Source organism: Panthera leo, chromosome A2 (assembly GCF_018350215.1).
Source record: "Panthera leo isolate Ple1 chromosome A2, P.leo_Ple1_pat1.1, whole genome shotgun sequence".
Lineage (NCBI taxonomy): Eukaryota > Metazoa > Chordata > Mammalia > Carnivora > Felidae > Panthera > Panthera leo.
Window position 1 is genome coordinate 12798530 of NC_056680.1, and position 20876 is coordinate 12819405.

Consider the following 20876-nt stretch of genomic DNA (forward strand, 5'->3'; position numbering starts at 1 on the left):
GAGATTTGCTTTGTCACCTTAAAGAGTGCATAGTATTCCACTCTATGGATGGATGGACACTCATTTATAACAGTCACCAGCCGGAAGACATTGAGGTTGTTTCCAATTTTTAACAATGACCAAGAATGTGACAACAAATGTCCTCGTCCCCCCCGCCCCCTTAGTCTCTTTTTAAAAAGTAAACCTTTTCTTTTGGAATAATTTTAGATTTACAGAACAGTTGCAGAGATAGTACAGAGCCCCTGAACAGCCGTCACTGAACTTCTTCCATGGCCAAGTTCTTTGACACCATGGCATCCAAATTTTATTTGTCCAAACTAAGAAATTAACTCTAGTGCATTAAAATGATTATACTCAAGACTTTATTTGACCTTCTCACTAAGTGTTTTTCTGTGCCAGGATCCAACCCAGGGTTCTGCATTGTATTTTGTCCATCAATCTAATTTATTTATTTATTTATTTATTTATAAGTAGGCTCTGCACCCAACCTGGGGCTTGAACTCATGACCTGTAGATCAGGAGTGTGGTCTACAGACCGAGCCGGCCAGGTGCCCCTGGTCCATAATTTTGTACCCATGTAAATAGGGTTGTAGAAAAATTTCTAGAAGGGGAATTGATGGGTCAAAGGATGTATACACTTTTACTTTTGAAAGGTTCTAGAAGATTGCCCTTCCAAGTGGTTGTACCACCGGGCTCTCTCCCTAGCACCACGTGGGATTACTTGCTTCTCCACAGCAGTGCCAGCACATGGTACTTTGTGATTTGCTCGTTTTCATTTTTGCCAGACTAATGGGTAGAAAGTGGTACCACCTTGTCATTTCAATTTGCAATTCTTTTCTAGGAAAGAGGTTGGTCGCTTTTTTTTTTTTTTTTTTTGCATATTTCTATGAAATGACTGTCTGTATTCTTTGCCCATTTTTCTACTGAGCTGTTTTTTGAAAAATTAATTGATAAGAGCTCTTTACACAAGAAGGAAATTAGTTTATTCCTGGAGATAAATAACTATATGAAATAGATCTAAGAAAGTTTCAGTTAGTTCTCTTGGGTTTTCTCTATATAAAACCACACTGCCAGCAGGTAAAATTATGTTAAATTGCTTCCAAGGCTTTCCTGCCCGAAATGCCAACCTGAAACTAATCTTACAGAAACGTCACAGAAGCCCAAATTAGGACACCAGAAAATGACTGCCTCGGGCCTTTAAAAAACGCCGACGTCATAAAAGGCAAAGACATACTGAGAAATGTTCCAGATTAAAAGAGCTAGAAGACCTGACAAATACAACGTGTGAGCCAGGATATTCTTTTGTTATAAAGGACATTATGAGAACAGTTGGCAAAGTCTGATTAAAGTCTGTAGATTAGATAATAGTGTTTTATCAATGTCCATTTCCTGATGTTCATCATTGTACTGTGATTATGTGGGAGAATGTCCTTGTTTTTAGGAAATGCATACTCAACTGTTATGGGTAATGAGACATCATTTCTGTGTGTTTTTCAGAAGAGGTTCAGAGAGAGGAAGAAGAATAAAGCAAAGGTGGCAACTCATGTTTGTGGAATCTGGATAAAGAATATCCAGGAATTCTTTGTACTAATCCTCCAGTTTTTCTGTAAGTCTGAAGGTATGTCGAATATAAGGTAAAAGACAAAATTAATGTGAAATTGAGCCATATGGAATTGTTGGTATTTCTATTATTTTTGACCTATGTGAACAGGGCTTACCTACGATCCAAACTGTAATTTCCCTACCACTCTTCTATCCATACCTCTTCTTTCTTTTTCTTCTCTAAGTGCGTTGGCTAGTACCTCCAGAACAATATTAAATACTCCACAGTGGTCATCCTCACGTTCGCCCTCATTTTGAGGCCTTTTCAGAACTTTTCTCGTTTGATCCATCACCATGGTAAATCTTATTAGCAGACTTCTGAATATTGAGCCATCCCTGCGTCTCAGGTATAAGGCCCCTTCGTTGTGATGTATTTTAAAAATGTGGTACTTAATTCTCTTTTGCTAAAATTCCATTTGGGACTTCTGTACCCTCCTCATAGCTAGAGGGGGCTGTAGTTTTCCCATTGTGCCATCTTGGTCGGTCTGTGTTGTCAGGGATAGGCTGGCTCGCCAAACATGATTCTAATCACTCGATACACAGACAAGGTAAACTGAGGCCCAGAGAGGAGAAGTGACCCTTCCAGGTCACTCCTGAGCCAGGGCTGGACCCTAACTCTTCATGCCTGTGGGATGAAGCAACACTGTCATCAGAAGGGACTGAAGTCCCAAATCAGCACTATCTCGTTGGGTCATCGAATGGGCCTTAGTTTCCCCATCTGTAAAAAAAGCATTAGTTGGTTGGGGAGAGAGAGTCGAGTCTCCTTTCTGTAGATTCCGTTCAGAGTGGCTCCTGGGTCCAAAGCTGAGCGTTGATGGCTGTCGACTGGGCATCTCATCCAGCGTGGACACCTCTATATGGGTCCCAGCAGGGCCGCCACATTGTGTGCCCTCCTGGCCTCGGCCCTCATCCTGCTAGGGGCCGACTCACCCTCGAGCGCGCCGCGCCGGCCGCCGGCAGCCCCCCGAAGTTCTTGGGCGAGAACGTGAGCGGGGGCTGGGTCGCGGTCGGGACCCGGAGCGGGATCGGGGGTGCGGCACTCTGCGCTGGGGGCCCATCTCGGCTTCCAGGGCTTTACTGACAGGAAGTGGGGAGGGTCCATCAGCACCTGGATCCCCGCCCCCGAGACCCTCCCCCCAGTACTCTTCCATCTTTCCTGAGAACCCCACTCCCAAGAGATCCCCAGCTCCCCTAACCTTTCTCCACCCCCAGCCATTCCTGGGACCCCTCCCCAGGGCCTCCCATCCCCTTTTCCAGGAGCTCAGCCTCCAGAACCCCCCTCCTCTCCCTCGGTACTTCCTTTTACTCGCGTCCTTCTCTTCCGCTCCTCGCCCTTCCTCTATGCGCGCCAGACCCCAGGGACTCATGCCTCCGGAGTGCCGGCCCCAGCCTGGGGAGTCCAGCCCCCAGACAGCCTACATCCTTGACCACCCCTAGGTTCCAACTCCAGGATCCCGTCTTTGACCTTCTTGTCACGCAACACCCCAAGGCCCCGCCCACACGGCCAGGCTGCTGCTCCATCCCCGGGGACCCTTCCCCTCCTTCCCCACCAGGCGACGCTGGGCCGAAAGAACGAAGTCTTGCGCAGCCATTGGCCACGCGCCGCGCCCGTCCACCGCCCCCGGCCCCGCCCTTCACTCACGCGCGTTCGCGCAGCGCCGCCTCCCGGGCCGCGCAAGCTTCGCCCTCGGCCTCGGCCGCGCGTGCGCGCTGCTGTGCCTCGTCCAGCCGCCGCGCAGACTCCGTGGCCGCCGCCTCCCAGCGCGCCAGCGCTTCTGCGGGTCCAGGGAGCCGGGTCAGGTCCGAGACCTCGCTCCCGCCCGCCTAACGCCGACGTTGGGAGTTTTTTACAGTCTGCATACTATTTGCAGCTTTGCCTTATTTGAATTAAGTGTGTGCGCTGCTTGCATGACCTTTACGTGTCATTTGCAGAGCTTTTCATAGGCTTGTGTTGCTTTTGGGAGTCGTGTAAGTGGCGTTTGCGTATTTGGTTGCATTTGCGTTGTGTTTCTGACATTTGCGTGGCCTTTGTGAGTGTGACGTGCGTTTCCCTCGTAAGTTTTCGCGTTTATTTGCATGTCGTTTACATTACGTTTGCACTTGTGCATGTCATCTGCATAACTAGGAACCTTTTAGGCCCCTCCCCCCTTAGCCCTGGCCACCGCTTGCGCCCCAACACACCTGTGAGCGCCCCGTTCTCAGCCCCCATCTGGGTCCCCTGTGCCTTCGCCTCCTCGATCTCAGTCTTCAGGGTCATCAGTTGGGTCTGAAGCCGGCTCTGGGGAGTGGAGAGGAAGTAAGGAGGGGCGGGGTGCCACGAGAGAAGTGAAGTCTCCCCTCTTTCTGGGGAGGACTGAACTGACCCTGGTGACTCCGTTCCCTGACATTACTTGCAATGCCCTTTGGGACTCCTGTGGTTGTAAAACAGAAGTGGCCTGGGGTTCCGAGTGGTGACTGCTGCTCTGCCCGGGGCCCACCGCTCCCCCCCCCCCCCACCTGAAGCCACCGAATGTGGAAACCGTTTAGCTCTGCGGTCCCAGTCCCAGCTGCATCTAGGCTCCCTGCGGTTTCAAACCAACACAAGCCAATCCGGTGGTTGACAATGACTGGGTTTCTGGAGTATGCTTCCTCACCTCTGTGAGACGTTCTTCGAAACAACTGGCCTGGCTGGCCTCCTCAGAACATCTTCCACTGAGGGGCAGAGCCAGAATTTGAACCCAGAGCAGGCTGCGCTTGACCTCGGCGGCTTGGGGCCCTTCCCTCAGGCAGGCAGGTAAAGGGTGGAGGTCTGTTTTGATTTCTAAAACTCACACTGCCCAGCCCCTGCTGGGCCTGGTACCCAGAGATCCACAGTAGCAAATGAAAGATTGGGACTTTGAGAATGGTTCTTTTGCAAGGCCCAGGGCTGGGAAGGGTTAAGAAAGAGTTTGTGAAGGGGTGGCTGGAGGAAAAGGGAGGACCTGGCCAGTACCTCCCCCAAGAGGCCAACTTTAGCCTCCTAATTACAGGTGACATGAATGTCCCTCTCTGGAAATAGGGCTGCTGGACACTGGCTGGGGGAGGTTGAGTGGGCACCCAGGGGGAGGGTTAGCACAGGGTCTCCCCAGGTGGACTCAGGGGTCTGGGGCTTCTAGCCACCACCATTTACTAGGCAAATGGCAGAGAATCATGGGGCCTCCTTGGTCAGCAGGGAGACTTAAGGGGGAACCAGTAGGATTTGGAAGGGGTGACGGTGCCACTCTCGGTTGAAGAATTAGGGAGACGAATGCATGGGGTGGGGGTGGGGGGCAACCCTGGGGTTGTGTGTGCAGGCCCTCTCCCCCGATTCTGGATTCCCCAGTCTCCCACCCTGCCCGCCTACCTGGCGGCCCTCACAGGCCCTTAGTGCCTCCTCCAGCTCCCGACGGACACGGTTGGCCTGGTTCAGCTGTCTGGCCAGGGCCTCCTGGCGTTGGGTAGCCTCTGCCAGCTGGCGCCGCAGCTCCTCGACCTCTGGCGCCAGGTCCCTGGGGGGCGCCGTGGCGTTGGCACCTGCCTCCGGGCAGCGAGGTCCCCGGGAGGCCGAGGAGGCCAGATTCCAGGCCAGCAGGGCCCCGCCGGCTGCCGCGGCCGCCAGGAACACCGCAGCCCCGCACAGGGCTAGCACCCGCCAGGCGCGTCCCGGCTCTGGGCCCAGCTCGGCCATGCCTCCGTCCACAGCTCTGGCCCCAGACAGCCACGAGCATTTAATTGGCACCTTGGGGCGCCAGGGACACCCACGGCTCCGCCCTGCCCGGCCGTGGCTTCCCGAGTGCGTTGGGAGGGGCTGGACCCCTGCCAGGGGCCAGCCTAGGCTACCCGTGCGCCCAGGACCGGACTGGGGGTCCTGGGTTCCAGTTCTGCCTCTGCATCGCATGTGCCCAGCACAGCACGTGCTGTCCTCTCATCCTCAGTCTCCCCCACTGAAGTGGGGGTGCTCTGGCTCCTGCCCCATCAGGCTTAGTGGAAACCATGAGAGCCCATCCTCACAAAGCGCCCATTTGCATGCGGGGCCCACGGCAAGGGTTTTTTCGTGGAAAAACTGAGGCTGAAAGACGCGAGGCTACACGACCGACGGAGGTCTGCCTGGCTCAAGCTGCCACACTTTCTGGGACTGGCTGCGAGGGCCAGAGAGGGTGAGACACTGGAGGGGATGGGTCCCAACTCCCAGCCCCTTTCTCCACTAGGCAGCCAGGGGGCGATCTGACACTGTAAATCAGCTCCAACCCCGTTTACCTCGAGCCCAAGAACAAAGGAAAGGAAAGAAAAACGAGTGGTTGACTTATAGACATCACAGCCATGCAGGACAGGTGTCTCCTTCAGTTTGTGGGGAACTTAATAAACCGCAAGAAAAAGGCAGTCTTATCCACAGCCTAATCTCCAGAAGCCTATAGACTCCATTTCCTGGAGCCCTAAAATCACCCTCATCAAGATGTAAGGGGGGGTTTAAGTGCTTGCCACGGTGATGTGGGAAACTAAGGCAAATGAAAAATTAAATTCCCTTACTGCCTGCGGCCCGTCGGCGAGTCCTTGAAACAGGCAGAGTGACCTTCCTCTAGGAGCTCAGCTGCCTCGATGATGACACTTTGCTGGGGGCAAAAGAGAATCTTGACTTAACATTATCCTGACCCCCCAGGATCCTGTGAGTCTCCTTAAACCCATAAACATTCCTTTGCAAACCTCCTATATCCTTAGCCCCCAAGTCTATGCTGGCAATCGTACTCCTAGCATATGGCCCCTGATATACATCTGAAGGGTCTCACGACTGAAGTTTTACTAAACAGTAAATAAACGGCGTTTTCCTAACACACCTAGAATGACTTCCACGTGCTTAAAGAGGGCTCCCAAGATACCACAGGCCTGGCTATTGTCAAGCTGAGGTTGTTTTTTCCTCTAGTAAGGCATTAACATGAAGACAGAGGGATTCTGTAGAAATGTTTTACTCTGCCTGCCTCTAGTATGTCAATGGGCTGCAGGTTATAAGGAAACTGAATTTTATTTACCATTTCCTTCCTGCCTTTGTTCCCCACCTCGCTATGGAGGGGAGGGTGGTGTTGGGGCTCCAGGAAACGGAGTCTACAGTCTATGGGTTTCTGGAGATTAGGCTGTTGATAAGATTGCCTGTTTCTTGTAATTCACTAAGACATCTGTAAACAGATGTGGACTCCCGCCCTGCAGGACTGAGATCTCTAGCAGTTAACCATCAGGCTTTCTCTTTCTCTTCGCTTTAAGGCAGCCAGGAGTACCTGATCCTTCCTCCTCATCACTAACTCAGGCCCCTTTCGACTGTCTCTGCTCTTCTTGTAATTGTACATTTTAGGTGTTCGATTCCCAGCTGATGAGGGAGCATAAGGCACGCTGACACTCTGCAAACCGCCCTCCCCCCCCCCCCCCCACAACCCAGGGTGGGACACGGGTGACATTCCTCGGGCACCCCTGGTTGCCCAAGAACAGAGGAATGGGAAAACCTGATGGTGAACTGCTAGAGATCACAGTCCTGCAGGACGGGAGTCCCCATCGGTTTACAGATGTCTTAGTGAATTACAAGAAAAAGGCAATCTTATCAACAGCCTAATCTCCAGAAACCCGTAGACTGTAGACTCCGTTTCCTGGATCCCCAACACCACCCTCTCCTCCATAGCGAGGTGGGGAACAAAGGCAGGAAGGAAATGGTAAATAAAATTGAGTTTCCTTATAACCTGCAGCCCATTGACAAATACTTGAGGCAAATTCAGAGTGAAACATTTCTCCAGGAACTTCCTACTGTCTTAATGTTAATGCCTTACTAGAGGAAAAACAACCTCAGCCTGACAATAGCAAGGCCTCTGGAATCTTAAGAGTCCTCTTTGGGGGGCCCTGGGGAGCTCAGTCGGTTGGGCAGTCACCTCTTGGTTTCAGCTCAGGTCATGATCTCATAGCTCATGAGTTCAAGCCCCACATGGGGCTCTGCACTGACAGCTCAGAATAACCTGCTTGGGTTTCTGTCTCTCTCTCTCTCTCCAAATTAAAAAAGAAAAAAGCCCTCGTTAGCCTGTGAAAGTCCTTTTAAAGGACTCTCTTTTGCCTTTACCTCCCCCCACTCCATAGTATATAATCAGCCACTCCTCACGACCCCAGTGCGGGCTCTTTCTGCCCGCGGGTCCTGTCCCTGTGCTTTAATGAGATCCCCTTTTTGCACCAAAGACGTCTTCAAGAGTTCTTTCTTGGCCGTTCAGCTCCGACGCTCACCACTCCAAAAACCACATCACCTCCGCCACCGGACTGGGTGAGCTCCTAAAAGCAAAGGCCACGCGCGCCCTTATCACTGTCACTGCGAGGGCCTGGCACACAGTAGTCATGCAGTAAATGTGAAATGTGAGCTGAGTGGAGACTGTGAACTAGAAGCTCAGTGTCCTCCCTTCCCCGTTGCCCCCATTCCCCATGAAAGAAACCAGAGCCCAGAGAGGCCCGGTCGCAGGGCAGGGTCACACAGCAGCCGCTGACCACTGGGAGATTCCTGCTGGAGCCGGAACCCCACAGACTTGCAAGACTGACTTTCCAAGGCCCCACTGAGTCACAGCCAGTGAGGGAAAAAAGGGGGGTATCAGGGAGTAAGAATTTCCTGTCCCCTTCTACATCTTTTCTAGCCAGACTAAGAATCAAACTGACACGAGACAGAATAACAAGAGAACATAAAGTTTAATTTCATACATATGGGGAATCCACACAGACAGGGAAATTCCAAAGCCAGGCAAAATCAGGTATTTATGTCATTCTATGCCTTTTTTTTTTTTAAGTTTGTTTATTTATTTGAGAGAGGGAGGGAGAGCGGGGAGGTGGACAGAGAGAGAGAGAGAGAGAGAGTTTCCAGCAGGCTCCGCGCTGTCAGAACGGAGCCTGACTCTGGGCTCGAACTCGCGAACCTGTGAGATTACAATCTGAGCTGGGTTGGACCCTTAACTGACTGAGTTAAGACCCAATCAAGAGTTGGACTTTTAAGTGACTGAGCCACCCTGGCGCCCCGGGTATAGAAGTCACTCTAAACTGAAGAGAGGAGGAGGGTAGGGGTCTGGGACTTCAAAGGGAAGGAACACAAGTCACAGGAAGATGAAAAAGAGTGAACGTTTACTAGACAAATACGTGCTGGGCTGCCGGGGTCCAGCCCCAGCAGGTGCAGGGGTTCCCGAAGGATGAACGGCGTCAGCGAAAATAACAAATGGATGCAGACAACGGCAGCGTGTTAGACTGGCCGCTTTATTGTGGCGAACGTGGCATTATGTTTGTTAGCGATTTTCGTGTAGCGCGCGTTCTCTGTTTCTCGGCGTGACCTAATTCTAGAAACGTCCCTTTGTGCAATCACCCGTTAGGGAGCGTCATGATTATTTTCTTGTAACGTTCCCTCCTGCCCTTTGCTTACTGGTTGATTTCTTCATACTGCTTTCATTATGTATCTACGCTTATCTACGGTCTCTAAAGCATTTGCTTTGCCGTTTTCACGAAAGGTCATCTAGCTCTCGACACTCAAAGGTCATTTAGCTCGTCAAATGGAGCGTTTACAAGGACATGACTTCTTGATTGTTCCTTTGAACCATGGCGGTACAAGGAACAGAAGTATTCGCTTTGGTCTGGGGTGCCGGGAGGGAGCCAAGAGGGCCCCGGGAACCCACGCCTTATACGCTCCCAGAGAGACAACGTATACCTAGGAACTAATGAACCATTCTGTACCTCAACCCACCAGGTCCTTCTATCACCTGGAATGCCTCCTGGGGGCCAAGTGGGCCTAGGGGTTGGAGTAACTTGTATCCACAGATACATTCCTTTGTCGCCGGAGTGGGGATTTCGAACCCATTTGTCCCCCTCCTTGGCTGGGAAGTGTAGGAGGCTATCCTTCCTTTAGGCAGAGGAGTCTTTTTTTTTTTTTTTTTTAATTTTTTTTTTTTAACGTTTATTTATTTTTGAGACAGAGAGAGAGACAGAGTATGAACGGGGGAGGGGCAGAGAGAGAGAGGGAGACACAGAATCGGAACCAGGCTCCAGGCTCCGGGCCATCAGCCCAGAGCCCGACGCGGGGCTCGAACTCACAGACCGCGAGATCGTGACCCGAGCTGAAGTCAGACGTCCAACCGACTGAGCCACCCAGGCGCCCCAGGCAGAGGAGTCTTTATAGGGGGTGGCAAGGGCTGGATGTGGGGCGGCATAATTTCCCTGCGGAATCTTGTTTCCCCCAATGGTTCTTTTCCGGGGGGGGGGGGGGGCGGTGTGGCGAGTCGCGGGCAATTCCCCAACTGACAAATCCCCAGGTACTTTCATTGGTAGGGGGGGCTGCCCTGACCAACGCTAAGGCCAAATTACATAAAAAGCGGGAGTACAAGAAGCTTCACTGTGCGTGGGCCGCCGTGCAGTCCCGATCCGTCCACCGCCCGGGCCCTGCCATCAGGCTGGTTGGATAGCTTGGCTTCCGGCACTGGGCCACTCAGAAACAATGGGACACAGAGGATTTCGGGTCAAAGAGGCCTTGCTCAGTTCTTGTCTACCGCATCCAGTTCGCAGTATGATGTTTTCATCTGTGGTGATAGCTCTCTTCCTGGAGCGGGTCCTCTATTTAAATTATTTTTAGGCAGTTGCGGGGGTGGGGGGGGGGGGGAGGTGGGGAGGACAGAGCTTTTCCTGAATCTGCTGGGCTTTGATTGCTTTTTATTATTTATTTATTTTTAAAGTCTCTTTATTTCTTTTGAGAGCGAGAGCGCAAGTGGGGGGGGGGGGCAGAGAGAGAGAGAGAGAGAGAGAGAGAGAGAATCCCAAGCAGGCGCCCGCACTGTCAGCGCAGAGCCCAACGTGGGGCCCGGACTCACGAACCATGAGATCATGGCCCGAGTCGAAGTTGGACGCTTAACTGACTGAGCCCCCCGGGCGCCCCTGATTGCTTTTTACTTTTTATTTTAGTTTCTTTTTTCAAGTAGGCTCTACGCCTGACGTGGGCCTCGAAATCACCCTCGAAATCACGAGCCCGCGGCCAAGAGTCGCGTGCTCTCCTGATGGAGCCAGCCAGGCGCTGCTTGATTGCTTTTTAACTCAAAATAGTCTTCCTGCCAAAGTGGCCCATCTTGACCCCGAAAGGGGCGTCTTTAGGAGGGAGAGAAATTTATACTCAGACAGGTATAGGGGCTTGGGAGGAGAAATGTTCTGAACAGGTTGAGTCCATCATGTTGGGCAAGCCTGTCCCCCTTTATCAATGAAACGCAGCTCTGGGGGCGGGAGTTGAGGACAGAGGTGGGTGGGCCCGCAGGCCACCCTAGTAGTCATTAAATTTTTGCAAGAGAATGCTGAGCCCATGTGAATGATTAACTAAGCCTTTCTTTGTATATTTATAGATCATGCATTCTTTCCCAGAAAGAACAGAGCGCTTCTGCACCACCCTGGGCACCAAGGACCCAAAACCCTCTAGCACCTCCCCTGCTCCCCTCCCCCCCGCCCCCCACGGGGCACCAAGGAACCAGGATCCCTTGCACAACCTCTGAGCACCACACTAGCAAGGTCTGTGGCTGGCACCATCGAGATGGCACATAATTAAGAATTGTCACAGTCCCCTGCACTCCCTTAACTGATTAACTGTGTCCTCAATCCCTTTAAAAATCTCTGGGCCGGGCAGAAACCTCGGAGTTGGCTTTTGGACAAGAGTCGGCCTTCTCCCCAGGTGGCCGGCCTCCAGAACGAGACTCATATTCCTTTCCAATCAAAAGTTGTCTCTTGAATGTGAGCCCGTCCGGCGATGGGCTGCGGTAACAGGTGGGGGGAGGCCGCGGGTCCCGCGAGAAGGGTTTGCTTCTGGGCATCAGGAGTTTCGATTGCTCGAGCAGCTGAGAAATCCCGAGCAAATCCAAGGACTTCTCATTTCACACGGGTGAAATGACTTGGTCATCATAAAGCAACCTCCTGAGCCCTCCTGTGAGCTGGGGACACAAGAGATGAGGAAGACCAGAATCTCCGCTTCTAGAGCAGAGATTCTCACAGGAAGGGAGTCTGCACCCCCACGGGGAACTTGGTAATGCCCGAAGGCAATCTGTGTCGTCGCCGCCCGGGGGTAGGGGCACAGGCATCTGGTGGGTGGAGGCCAGGGGCGTTGTTCAAAATCCCCCAGCATCACAGAGAACAATCCAGCTCAAAAGTCGGCAGTGCTGATAGACACAAAGGTCCTGGCTCCTGTGCCAAGGGCAGGAAGCTGCCTGGACAGCGGTTGGGATTCCAGCAGAACTTGGAGAAAGGGAGGTAACAGAGGAGGAAGGCTTTGTAGAGCCTGCGAGGATCCCAGAAAGCAGATGAAGAGTCTATCGGGACAACAGCTCTCAATGTTGAAGAACCAGAGGGACTCTCTGTAGGAGGGGTTCCCAGAGTGGGGCACTGCAGGATGAATAGGAATTTGGGGCGGGGGCGAGCCTTGTGACAAAGACCTGGCGTGTGTGTGTCTGCAGATCTAGGTTTGAGTACCAGCCCCGAATTTTCTGTGGGATGGGATTGGAAAGTACAAAAGGATGTCCCCCGTCACAGCCTTGCTTTCCTTACTGGGACACGCCTCGGAAGATCCAGTGAGGAAGTGAGAGTAGATAGGAGAGCAAGAATAGATTGCCCCGCGCACAGCTGGTGAGGGTGTACAGTCCTTTAAGACAGTCCCACTGAGGAGGGCCAGGGAGGCGGTGGGATGCTGCCTGCCCAAACCCAAGGGGTTCCTGGGAACATTCTGGAACAGGGAAGCTTTGGTGTGGATGTCTGTGGGTGTCCACATTTGCCTGCAGGACAGGCCCCAGACGCAGTGGGGTGACACAATGGCACTCCAAGAACTTCAGAGCAATGTCTTTCTCCCCGGAAGGGGTGTTTACTTTTTAAGGAGGTCAAAGACCTCAGAGGACAGTGAGCTTCCAGAAACCGCGACAGCAAGAAGCAGGTCTCCCCATCCCTTGCCCTGCCCAGCGCTGCAAGGGGGAGGGGGCGGGGAGGCCCGAGGGGGAGGCAGCCCTGGGCCAGCTCCCCTGCTTGTCCAACCTCAAGGCTTCTCCGTGTACCTCCAGCTGCTGCCTGGCGCCCCCTTCCCCTGACTCCCTGACTGTGCCACAGCGTGGCCTCTTCAGAACCGGTCAGGTCAGGTCAAGCCTCCAAGGGAAAAGCAGAGCAGGAACGGACCAGTCCAGACTGTGGCCTAAGAGGCATCAGAAGAGGGACTCAGGGTGGACTGAAGGGGAACAAAAGACGCCCCGCCCCCTCCCTAAGCCTCACCTCGGGCCCCAGGCCTCCTCCCCACTCAGTGAGCTCTCCCTCCCCCAAACCCCTCTCTGTGCAGGCAGGCCGCCTCCCCAAATCCTGGCTCATCCTGGACTCCCTCCTTTCCGTCCCCAGCTTTCTTCTACCCCAGGCCGCCCCCTTCTTACCCGCAGGGACCTCAGGCCAGCAGAGCAACGAAGGCCAGGAGCAGGTGCACAGAGACCACCAAGGGGCTGAGCGCTTCCGAGGAGCTGGCAGACGCGATTTCCTTTTTCTTGCTCGAGGTCTCAGTCCCTTTTCTGGGGGAAGATGTGGGCACGACTCAGGCAACCGCCCGGGACTGATTGCCACCAGCTCTAGCCTCGTCGCCCCTCAGAATCTCCCCTCTCCCCCCGCACCAAGTCAGTGGGGAGGAGAGTGGGCTTGTAGGACCAGAGGGACAGGATGGGATTCAAACTTTGCGTGCAAAGGGGGTCCGGGGTCTCGGGGTAGGACGGGGGTAGGACAGGCGGGTGGAAGGGGCGTGGTCGGGGGGCGTGGCGCCAACCTCAGTCTTTCCACCTCCGCCGAAGCGTTCTGCAGCTTGTGCTTCAACTCCTCAATCTCTCCTAAGGTGGGAGAGAAACGGCGGGGTGGGGTGGGGGGGAACCTGTCAGCACAGTGGCACCGTCCTTCACCCGGCTCCATCCTGGGACCTAAGACCGCCTCCGCCCCGCCCCCATGCCACCCCATCTTGGAAACCTGGGGTCCTCCTTTCACACCCTCCACTGGGTTTTTCTGGCAGCTCCCTAGCGACCCCAACCCTGGGGCCCTCCCTCTCCCCTCTTCTTCAATACTTGACCCATCCCTCCGAATCCGCCTCCTTGGAAAGCCTTGTGCTTTCTTACCCCGAAACTCCTCCCTTTTCGAGAGCCACTCCTGGCTCTGGGCCTTCTCCATCTCCAGGGAAGCCAACAGGGTTACCTGGGACAGAGGGGAGGGCTAGCGACTGGGGTTCTGGCCTAGAGGGGGGGCTGCTGACCAGGGCCCCAGACTCCCTCCCCAGGCCCTAGGTTCAGAGGGGTCCAGGTCCAAACCCCTTTCAGATTCACCTCCGATCCTCCCTGCACCCCAGTCTCCCGCCTCCAAGTATGGCCACAACCTCCCATCCTCCCAGGGCCGCTAAGGATGTGATCCTCGAAATAGGGGGTTTGAGGCCCCCAACGTGGGAATTTGGAGGCTCCCTATGCCCAAACCCTAGGAGAAACTCCTAGACCTCTTTTTGCCCAAGATTTAGAGGTCCCCTCTAGCCCAGAACACAGGGGGATTTCTGAGCCCAAGTTAGACGTCAGCGGGAGTTTCAAGGTCCCCCATATAGGGACCCAAATGAAAGTTTCAAAGTCTCTCTCTCATTCAGTGGATGTATAAAGAGCCCCTTCCCATCCCAACCCCTAGATGGGATCTCTGCTATACAGGACTGGTGCCGAGAGGAGTTTCTAGCCCGCCCACAGCAGGCTGGAGGTTTTTGCACATCCTAGCGGGGATACTGACACACCCGATTTGGATGCTCCAAGGAGTTTTAAGGCCCTGCCCCACACCAGCACTGCTGAGAGAATTCAGAGGTCCCCAAAGCCTGATCGGGGGTTATTGGGACTCAGGTCCCTATATGAGGGTCCAGGGGCAGTTTCAAGGTCTGTCTTTATCTCCATCTAGACCGGTGGGGACCACCCAAGCACGGGGGCCTCTCCAGGAACTGCAGTAGCTTACCACAGTCTCGTTGCAGGTGGCGGCCTGGACCTCGGTCCTCAGTAAGCCTTCCCGGGCTTGGGTCAGCTGGATCTCCAGGAGGCGGGTGACACCGTGACACTCCTCCTCTGCTAGGAGGCCATCCTTGCAGGCTTTGCTGTTGGCCTTGACAGCACAGATGATCAGGGCCACGGACAGACCCAGCACCGCCAGGATCAGGAAGCCCCCCAGCCACCTCTGCCACACAAGACTCCGACATGGCATCATTGACTCTGAGTAGTCAGTCCTGGGCACAGGCCAATAGTGGTAAAAAGCAGGTGCCTCTAGATCTGCCCCTGAATGAGTGAGTTTGGGCAGGAGTTAGGGGGATGCTGGGACGTCCTATTGGCTGAGGCTGCCCCCTTATTAACATGACGGCCGTCCTGGCCAATGACAAAGGCTGGAGAGCATCCTTTGACCTGGAGACTCTCGAGTGGGTATTTGCAGGCAGAAGTTTCAGCTTTCAGTTTCTATTTCCCAGGAAAGAGGTGGGTTATTTGTGCTGAATTAAAATCTAGCTTTTCTGGCTTGGTGTCCGCGACTGAGTTCCTGTGGGCGGAGAGCTAGGGCTGCCTGGGGCACCCCATCTCAAGTTCCTGCACCTCCCCTGCAGGTAACTGAGGGTGACAGCAGCAGTTATGGGGCATCTGGTGCATGCCAGCCTGCTGTTCACGTGTACCAGGACCTGAGGAGGCAGAAGCTGCCGTTGATTCAGCCTCAAGCCGGAGAAACTGAGGCTGAGAGGTGTGTGGAAGACTGGGGGCAGGGCCTGGCTCTGACCCAACAGGCTGGATATTGTGTTTAGGGGTCTCCGTGATGACCCAGCCGGGGCTCACTTAGCGTCCCTGGGCCCACCGAGGGGACTATAGGAAACCATGCAGGGTGTCTGAGGAGGGACTGGAGGCTGGGAAAATGAAAGCCCAAGCCCAGAGAGGCTCTGGATGCCCCCCACCCTCCGACCCCGCCCTCCACGCAGGCCGCAGTTCTCAACTTGGCCACCAGGGGCCGCCACAGCCAACAAATAAAGTCGCCCGGGTCCCTGTCCTGGCTCCAGCAGGAAACAGGCTCCGACTTCTAGATTCTGCCTCTCTATCCCAGGGCGCCAAGTAAACCCTCTGAACCTCCATTTTGTCATCTGTAAAGTGGGGCAATAACAGGAGCGGCCTCGTCAGTAGGGGCCAGTGAGGAGTTTCTAGCAAAGTGCTTTGGTGTCCAGTAGGCGCTCAATGGATGCAGAGCAGGAAGAAAGGTGCATAACACAGAAATGCGGCCATTCTGAGGAAAGACAACCTGGTCCATTTGGGATACGGTGAACCCAAAGTGCCCGGGGAGTGTCGGGGGTCTAGGGAGAGGCCTCAGAAGGGGCCGGACTCAGCAGCCAAATAACAAAGAATGGGGGCGGGGGGGAATCTTGCTGAAGCGCCTTGAGGAGCGGTCTCCCACCCTGGCCAGGCCCCTACGTGCAAACACGTGACCCTTGGCAAAGCTGACTTTGCCCCGCGCTGGCCTTCAAACTTTGGGGTCGGCTCGGGACCACAACTGCAGGTCAGAGGCCGAGGACGTGGGTGAAGAGCCCTTGTAGGACCTGGGCAAGTGATTTCCTCTCAGCCTCGGTTTCTGCAGCTATAAAATGGGTGTGACTGATACTAGAACCTTTCGGTGCGCCCTTAATTTCTGCAGCTGACGCGAGTGCCTTACTCCCCTTGCTCTGGCCCTGGCCCTGGCAAACAGTAAGTTTTTCCCTCTAACGTTCCGGGGGAAACGGGCTGCCATTTTTCTGATTTTAGCTTTGTTACTTTTTTTTTTTTTTTTTTTTTTTAAGGATCATTTTATCTCAGGATAGTTTTGGATTTGCAGGAAAATAGTGAAGACGGTACAAAAATGTTCCATATGCTCCAATTCCAGTTTCTCCTCCTTTTAACATCTTCCAGGTCTATGGCACCTCTGTTATAATGAATGAACCAATACTGATAACTAACGTCTTACATTATTAGTAACTAAAGTCTATACGCTATTCAGATTCCCTCAGTTTTTCTTAATGTCCTCTTTCGGACCCAGGACCCCAGGGTACGTTTAGTCGCCACACCTCCTTAGGCTCTTCTGGGCTGAAAAACAGTTGCGGGCTTTCTTGCTCTTGATGACCTTGACAGTTTTGAGGACTGGTCAGGTGTTTTGTAAGATGCTCCCCAGTTGGGATGTGTCTGGTGTTTTTCCACGGTTGGCCTAGGGGTGACAGTTTGGGGGAGGACCGCAGAGGTGAGGTGTCCTTCTTGGCGCGCTGTGTCCAGGGCACATGCCGTCAGCGTGACTTTTCACTACGATGTTGACCTTGACCACCGGGCTGAGGTGGCATCCGTCAGGTGTCTCCACTGTGAAGTTACTCTCTGCCCCCTTTCGGTGCGGTGCCCTGTGGAAGGAAGTCAGGGTGTGCAGCCCATGCCTAAGCCCACATCCTGGGCAGGAGGGAGAAGCACAAACAGGACTTTTTCTTTTTGTGGTTAATCTTTTCCTTCCTTCCTTCCTTCCTTCCTCCCTCCCTCCCTCCTCCCCCCTTCCCTTTTTCTTTTCTTTTTTCTCTTCTCTCCTCTCTTTTCCTTCCTTCCTTCCTCTCTCTTCCTTCCTCCCTCCCTTTCTTTTTTTTTTCTTTCTTTTTCCTCCCTCCCTCCCCCTCTTCCTTCTTTCCTCCCTCCTTCCCCCTTCCCTCTTTTTTTCTCTTCTCTCCTCTCTTTTCCTTCCTTCCTCCCTTCCTCTTTCTCTCTTCCTTCCTCCCTCCCTTTCTTTTCTTTTTCTTTCTTTCTTTTTCCTCCCTCCCTCCCCCTTCCTTCCTTCCTCCCTCCCTCCTTCCCTCTTTTTCTTTTTTCTCTTCTCTCCTCTCTTCTTTTCCTTCCTTCCTCCCTCCCTCTTTCCCTTCCTTCCTTCCTCTCTTCCTCCCTCCCTCCCTTTCTTTTTCTTTCTCTTTTTCCTCCCTCCCTCTTTCTTTCTTTCTTTCTTTCTCTCTCTCCTTCCTTCTTTCCTTCCTTCCTCTATACCCAGCATGGAGCCCAACATGGGGCTTAAACTCACGATCCTGAGATTAAGACCTGAGCTGAGATCACGAGTCAGATGCTCAGGGGCACCTGGGTGGATCAGTCGCTTGAGCATCTGACTCTCAGTGTGGCTCAGGTCATGATCTTGCGCTTCCTGGCATCAAGCCCCGCGTCTGAGCTGGTGGCACAGGGCCTGCTTGGGATTCTCTCTCCTTCTCTCTCTGCCCCTCCCCCCCCTCTCAAAATAAATAAATAAAAACATTTCATTTAAAAAGAGTTGGATCCTCAACCGACTGAGCCACCCAGATGCCACGTTTTGTGCTCAATCTTGACAGGATAATGTAGGGACACTGAAGAAACAAACTTCTTTTTTTTATTAAAAAAATTTTTTTTAACATTTCTTTATTTTTGAAAGAGAGACAGAGATTGAGTGGGGAAGGGGCAGAGAGAGGGAGACACAGAATCCGAAGCAGGCTCCAGGCCCCGAGCGGTCAGCACAGAGGCCAACGCGGGGCTCGAACCCACGAACTGTGAGATCATCACCTGAGCTGAAGTCTGGCACTTAACCAACTGAGCCGCCCAGGGGCCCCTCAGGTGTTTTATTTCTGTTCATTAAACTACACACGTATTTCGTTGAGCTGACTAAATGCCTTACTTTTGAGGTGTTTTCAGTTGTGCATAGCCCTGGGTGGGTCCTCTCCTGCCTGGTAGGAAGGCACTGGCCTAAGGGTCCTCACTCAGGGGCAGTTCTGCCCCCAGGGGACATTTGGCGTTGTCTGCAGTTTTCTGTTTTTGTTTTTTCTTAAGTTTATTGCTTTATTTTGAAAGAGAGAGCGAGCCAGCACGAGCAGGGGAGGGACAGAGAGAGAATCCCAAGCAGGCTCCACCTGTCAGTGCAGAGCTAGATGCAGGGCTCGAACTCACAAACTGTCAACCGAAATCCAGTAGGACGCTTAACTGGCTGAGCCACCCAGGCGCCCCTGGAGACAGTTTTGCTTGTCACAAACTTCATATTAGGATTGAGTGGAGGGGTACTACGGGCATCGGGTGGGTGAAGAGCAGGGATGCTGGTCAGTGCCCTCCCGCGCCCAGGACGGCCCTGCTGCAGAGAACGACCCCGGAGGAGAAGCCCTGGCCAGTTCCTGGTACAGGTTGGGAGGCCGCTGGGCTTGGCCCGCTTGGCCCTGGGCCAGCTCCTGCACCCGCCGGGCCTGCCTGCTTGTAGGATGGCTGTGACGGCGGCTGTCCCCAGCTGCTCTGAGGACAGGGGCAAGGCGCAAGTGAAAAGCACTGAGCTCAGCGCTCGACTCCTCCCCGCTGCCCTGTCTGTCTGTCCGTCCGTGTCATCCTTTGATAAGTTGTGGATCCAGTGTGTTCTTTCCTTAGACCGAATTCCCAGGGATGTGGTTACTGGGTCCCAGGGGATATGTGTCTCCCTGACTCTCACTTTCCCTAAAGAGGAATCCCGAATTCAGTCTGTTCCTGCTCCTGCAGGGAGTGGATGCTCGTCTCTCCACGTGTCCGACGCGCCTGTGTCCTTCCAGCCGCTTCCCGTCCCTGGCTCTCAGGCCTTCCTCTGCCACAGGGCAGGCCGGCTCCGAGGTGGCCCCCACCCGCTGCGGCCACTGCCCTGGGTCCACGGTTCAGTCAGCACCAGCTTCTCAGTCCCGGCCTCTCACTCGGCCCCAGGGCTGAATGTTGGCCTTCAAAGCACGTTTCACACTGGGGAAGGTCACGGAGAAGATGTGCGGGTTGGTTGACCAATGAGCCGGACCCAGGCACTTGGAGGCTTCTCGCCCCCTCCCCTATCCCTGGCATGTACCTTCTGCCCGTTTCTCCCACATTAGGAACCACGTCAAGGACACAACCTTGAGAGAGAGCAAGGTGTTGTTGAGCCCATCCATCTGTATCCGTGTTGAGGTCTCTTGTAGAAACCCTTAAGATTCTGGTGGGCGGGCGAAGAGAGTTACCCACCCCGCTGCCTCCCCAGACAAGCCTCATGAGGGAGTTTCCTCCTTATTTAACCTGCTTCCTAGGATCTGGAGCTGCCTGCCTCTTTCTTCGGTCCCTCCCTGCCCTCCGGGTCTGGGGCCCGTTTCAGATCTCACCCGGGCAGCTCCCCAGCTCCGGAGGTGGGGAGACAACAGCTAGAAGGCGGCCAGGAGACCAGAACAATGGGCCTTGGGACAGAGGCACCTGCAGGGACAAGCCGGAGTTGGCCATCGACCCGTTTGGGATTGGGGGGAGGGGGGGGCATGGCTCGTATGTCAGATGCTTGTGGACTGTCATGTGAGTATGGGGACGCCCTGAAAATGCTGGCTGGTGTGACCGGCACGCCGCGCGGTGGCGGAGAAAGGAAGCGCGGTGGGCTGGGCTCCACTGCGGCTGTGCGCGCCGGCCCCCTGAGTCACAAGGTTGGAAGGACAGCTGAGGTTAAAGAATGGGCAGCGACTGCCGGCTTAGGGGCTGGCAGACGGGGTGGGACGGCAGGATACTTAAGTTGGAAGCCTTAGCACGCCGTTTTGCGTCGCTGGGAGGGTGCAGGCAGCGTGTCGGGGACCCTGAACACCAAGGAAAGCAACGAGGGCCCCAGCCAGTGGGGCAGCTCCCCAATTCCGGAAATGTACATGATAAGCGGATATACTCCGGGGGCGCCTGGGTGGCTCAGTCTGTTAAGTTTCCGACTCGTGGTTTGGGGCCCAGGTCACGGCCTCACGGTTTGAGTTTGAGGCCCCCGCCGGGCTCTGCGCAGACAGTGCGGAACCTGCTTGGGATTCTCTCTCTCACCCTCTCTCTGCCCCTCCCCTGCTCTCTCACTCTCAAAAATAAATAAACATTACAAAAAAAAAAAAAAAAAAAAAAGGAGCGAATATACCCCCACTGGGCCTGTTTATAGGTATAGCTGCCAAGTTCCAGCATAAGGCCAGGGAAAGTCTCCAGGCATGGGTGGTGCCCCTATGAGATCCGGGGGGGCGCGATGGCATTTCTCTTACTGGGCAGGACGCAGAGAAAACGAGCAGCACCGCCAGCACACTCCCTGCCCTCTGGCAGCACTTGGGTGATGCCCAGGGAACTCAGGTACTCACTCCCTTCTAGATTAGGTTATTCTAGCCTGCAGGGAGGCTCGGCCAAATGAGGGGGGCCTCCCTGGGCACGGGGCCCTGGAAATCTGTAGGAGAGGTACAGCAAATGCTTAGGGAGTTGGGAAGGAGACAGGGCATTTATACCCCTCTC

The 20876-nt window shown here is 54.1% G+C and overlaps 2 protein-coding genes across 2 annotated transcripts; both read right to left on the reverse strand.

Annotated features, from left to right (window-relative positions):
* Nucleotides 1-1986: 1986 nt before the first annotated feature.
* Nucleotides 1987-5287, reverse strand: CCDC194 (coiled-coil domain containing 194). Its single transcript, XM_042927486.1, has 4 exons — nt 4964-5287; nt 3784-3880; nt 3245-3377; nt 1987-2679 (listed from the first exon to the last, which is right to left on the reverse strand). Exons 1-4 carry the CDS (start codon nt 5285-5287, stop codon nt 2529-2531), a joined length of 705 nt encoding a protein of 234 aa, XP_042783420.1. The 3' UTR covers nt 1987-2528.
* Nucleotides 5288-12442: 7155 nt separating this feature from the next.
* Nucleotides 12443-15565, reverse strand: BST2 (bone marrow stromal cell antigen 2). The gene is made up of 5 exons (XM_042928856.1): nt 14599-15565; nt 13740-13815; nt 13400-13460; nt 13020-13151; nt 12443-12790 (listed from the first exon to the last, which is right to left on the reverse strand). The coding sequence occupies exons 1-4, from the start codon at nt 14842-14844 to the stop codon at nt 13031-13033; spliced, it is 504 nt and encodes a 167-aa protein (XP_042784790.1). The 5' UTR covers nt 14845-15565; the 3' UTR covers nt 12443-12790; nt 13020-13030.
* Nucleotides 15566-20876: the final 5311 nt, after the last annotated feature.

What these genes read in the sequence shown, in the direction of transcription:
- CCDC194 (XM_042927486.1), bottom strand. Translation starts at nt 5,287, where the DNA reads ATGGCCGAGCTGGGCCCAGAGCCGGGACGCGCCTGGCGGGTGCTAGCC. An exon ending in TGAGAACGGGGCGCTCACAG is followed by an intron (nt 3,378 to 3,783) that starts GTGTGTTGGGGC and finishes CTGGACCCGCAG; the next exon opens with AAGCGCTGGCGCGCTGGGAG. An exon ending in GCGGCGCTGCGCGAACGCGC is followed by an intron (nt 2,680 to 3,244) that starts GTGAGTGAAGGG and finishes ACTTCCTGTCAG; the next exon opens with TAAAGCCCTGGAAGCCGAGA.
- BST2 (XM_042928856.1), bottom strand. Translation starts at nt 14,844, where the DNA reads ATGATGCCATGTCGGAGTCTTGTGTGGCAGAGGTGGCTGGGGGGCTTC. An exon ending in GAAAAGGGAGGAGTTTCGGG is followed by an intron (nt 13,461 to 13,739) that starts GTAAGAAAGCAC and finishes CTCCCACCTTAG; the next exon opens with GAGAGATTGAGGAGTTGAAG. An exon ending in GCGGAGGTGGAAAGACTGAG is followed by an intron (nt 13,152 to 13,399) that starts GTTGGCGCCACG and finishes ATCTTCCCCCAG; the next exon opens with AAAAGGGACTGAGACCTCGA.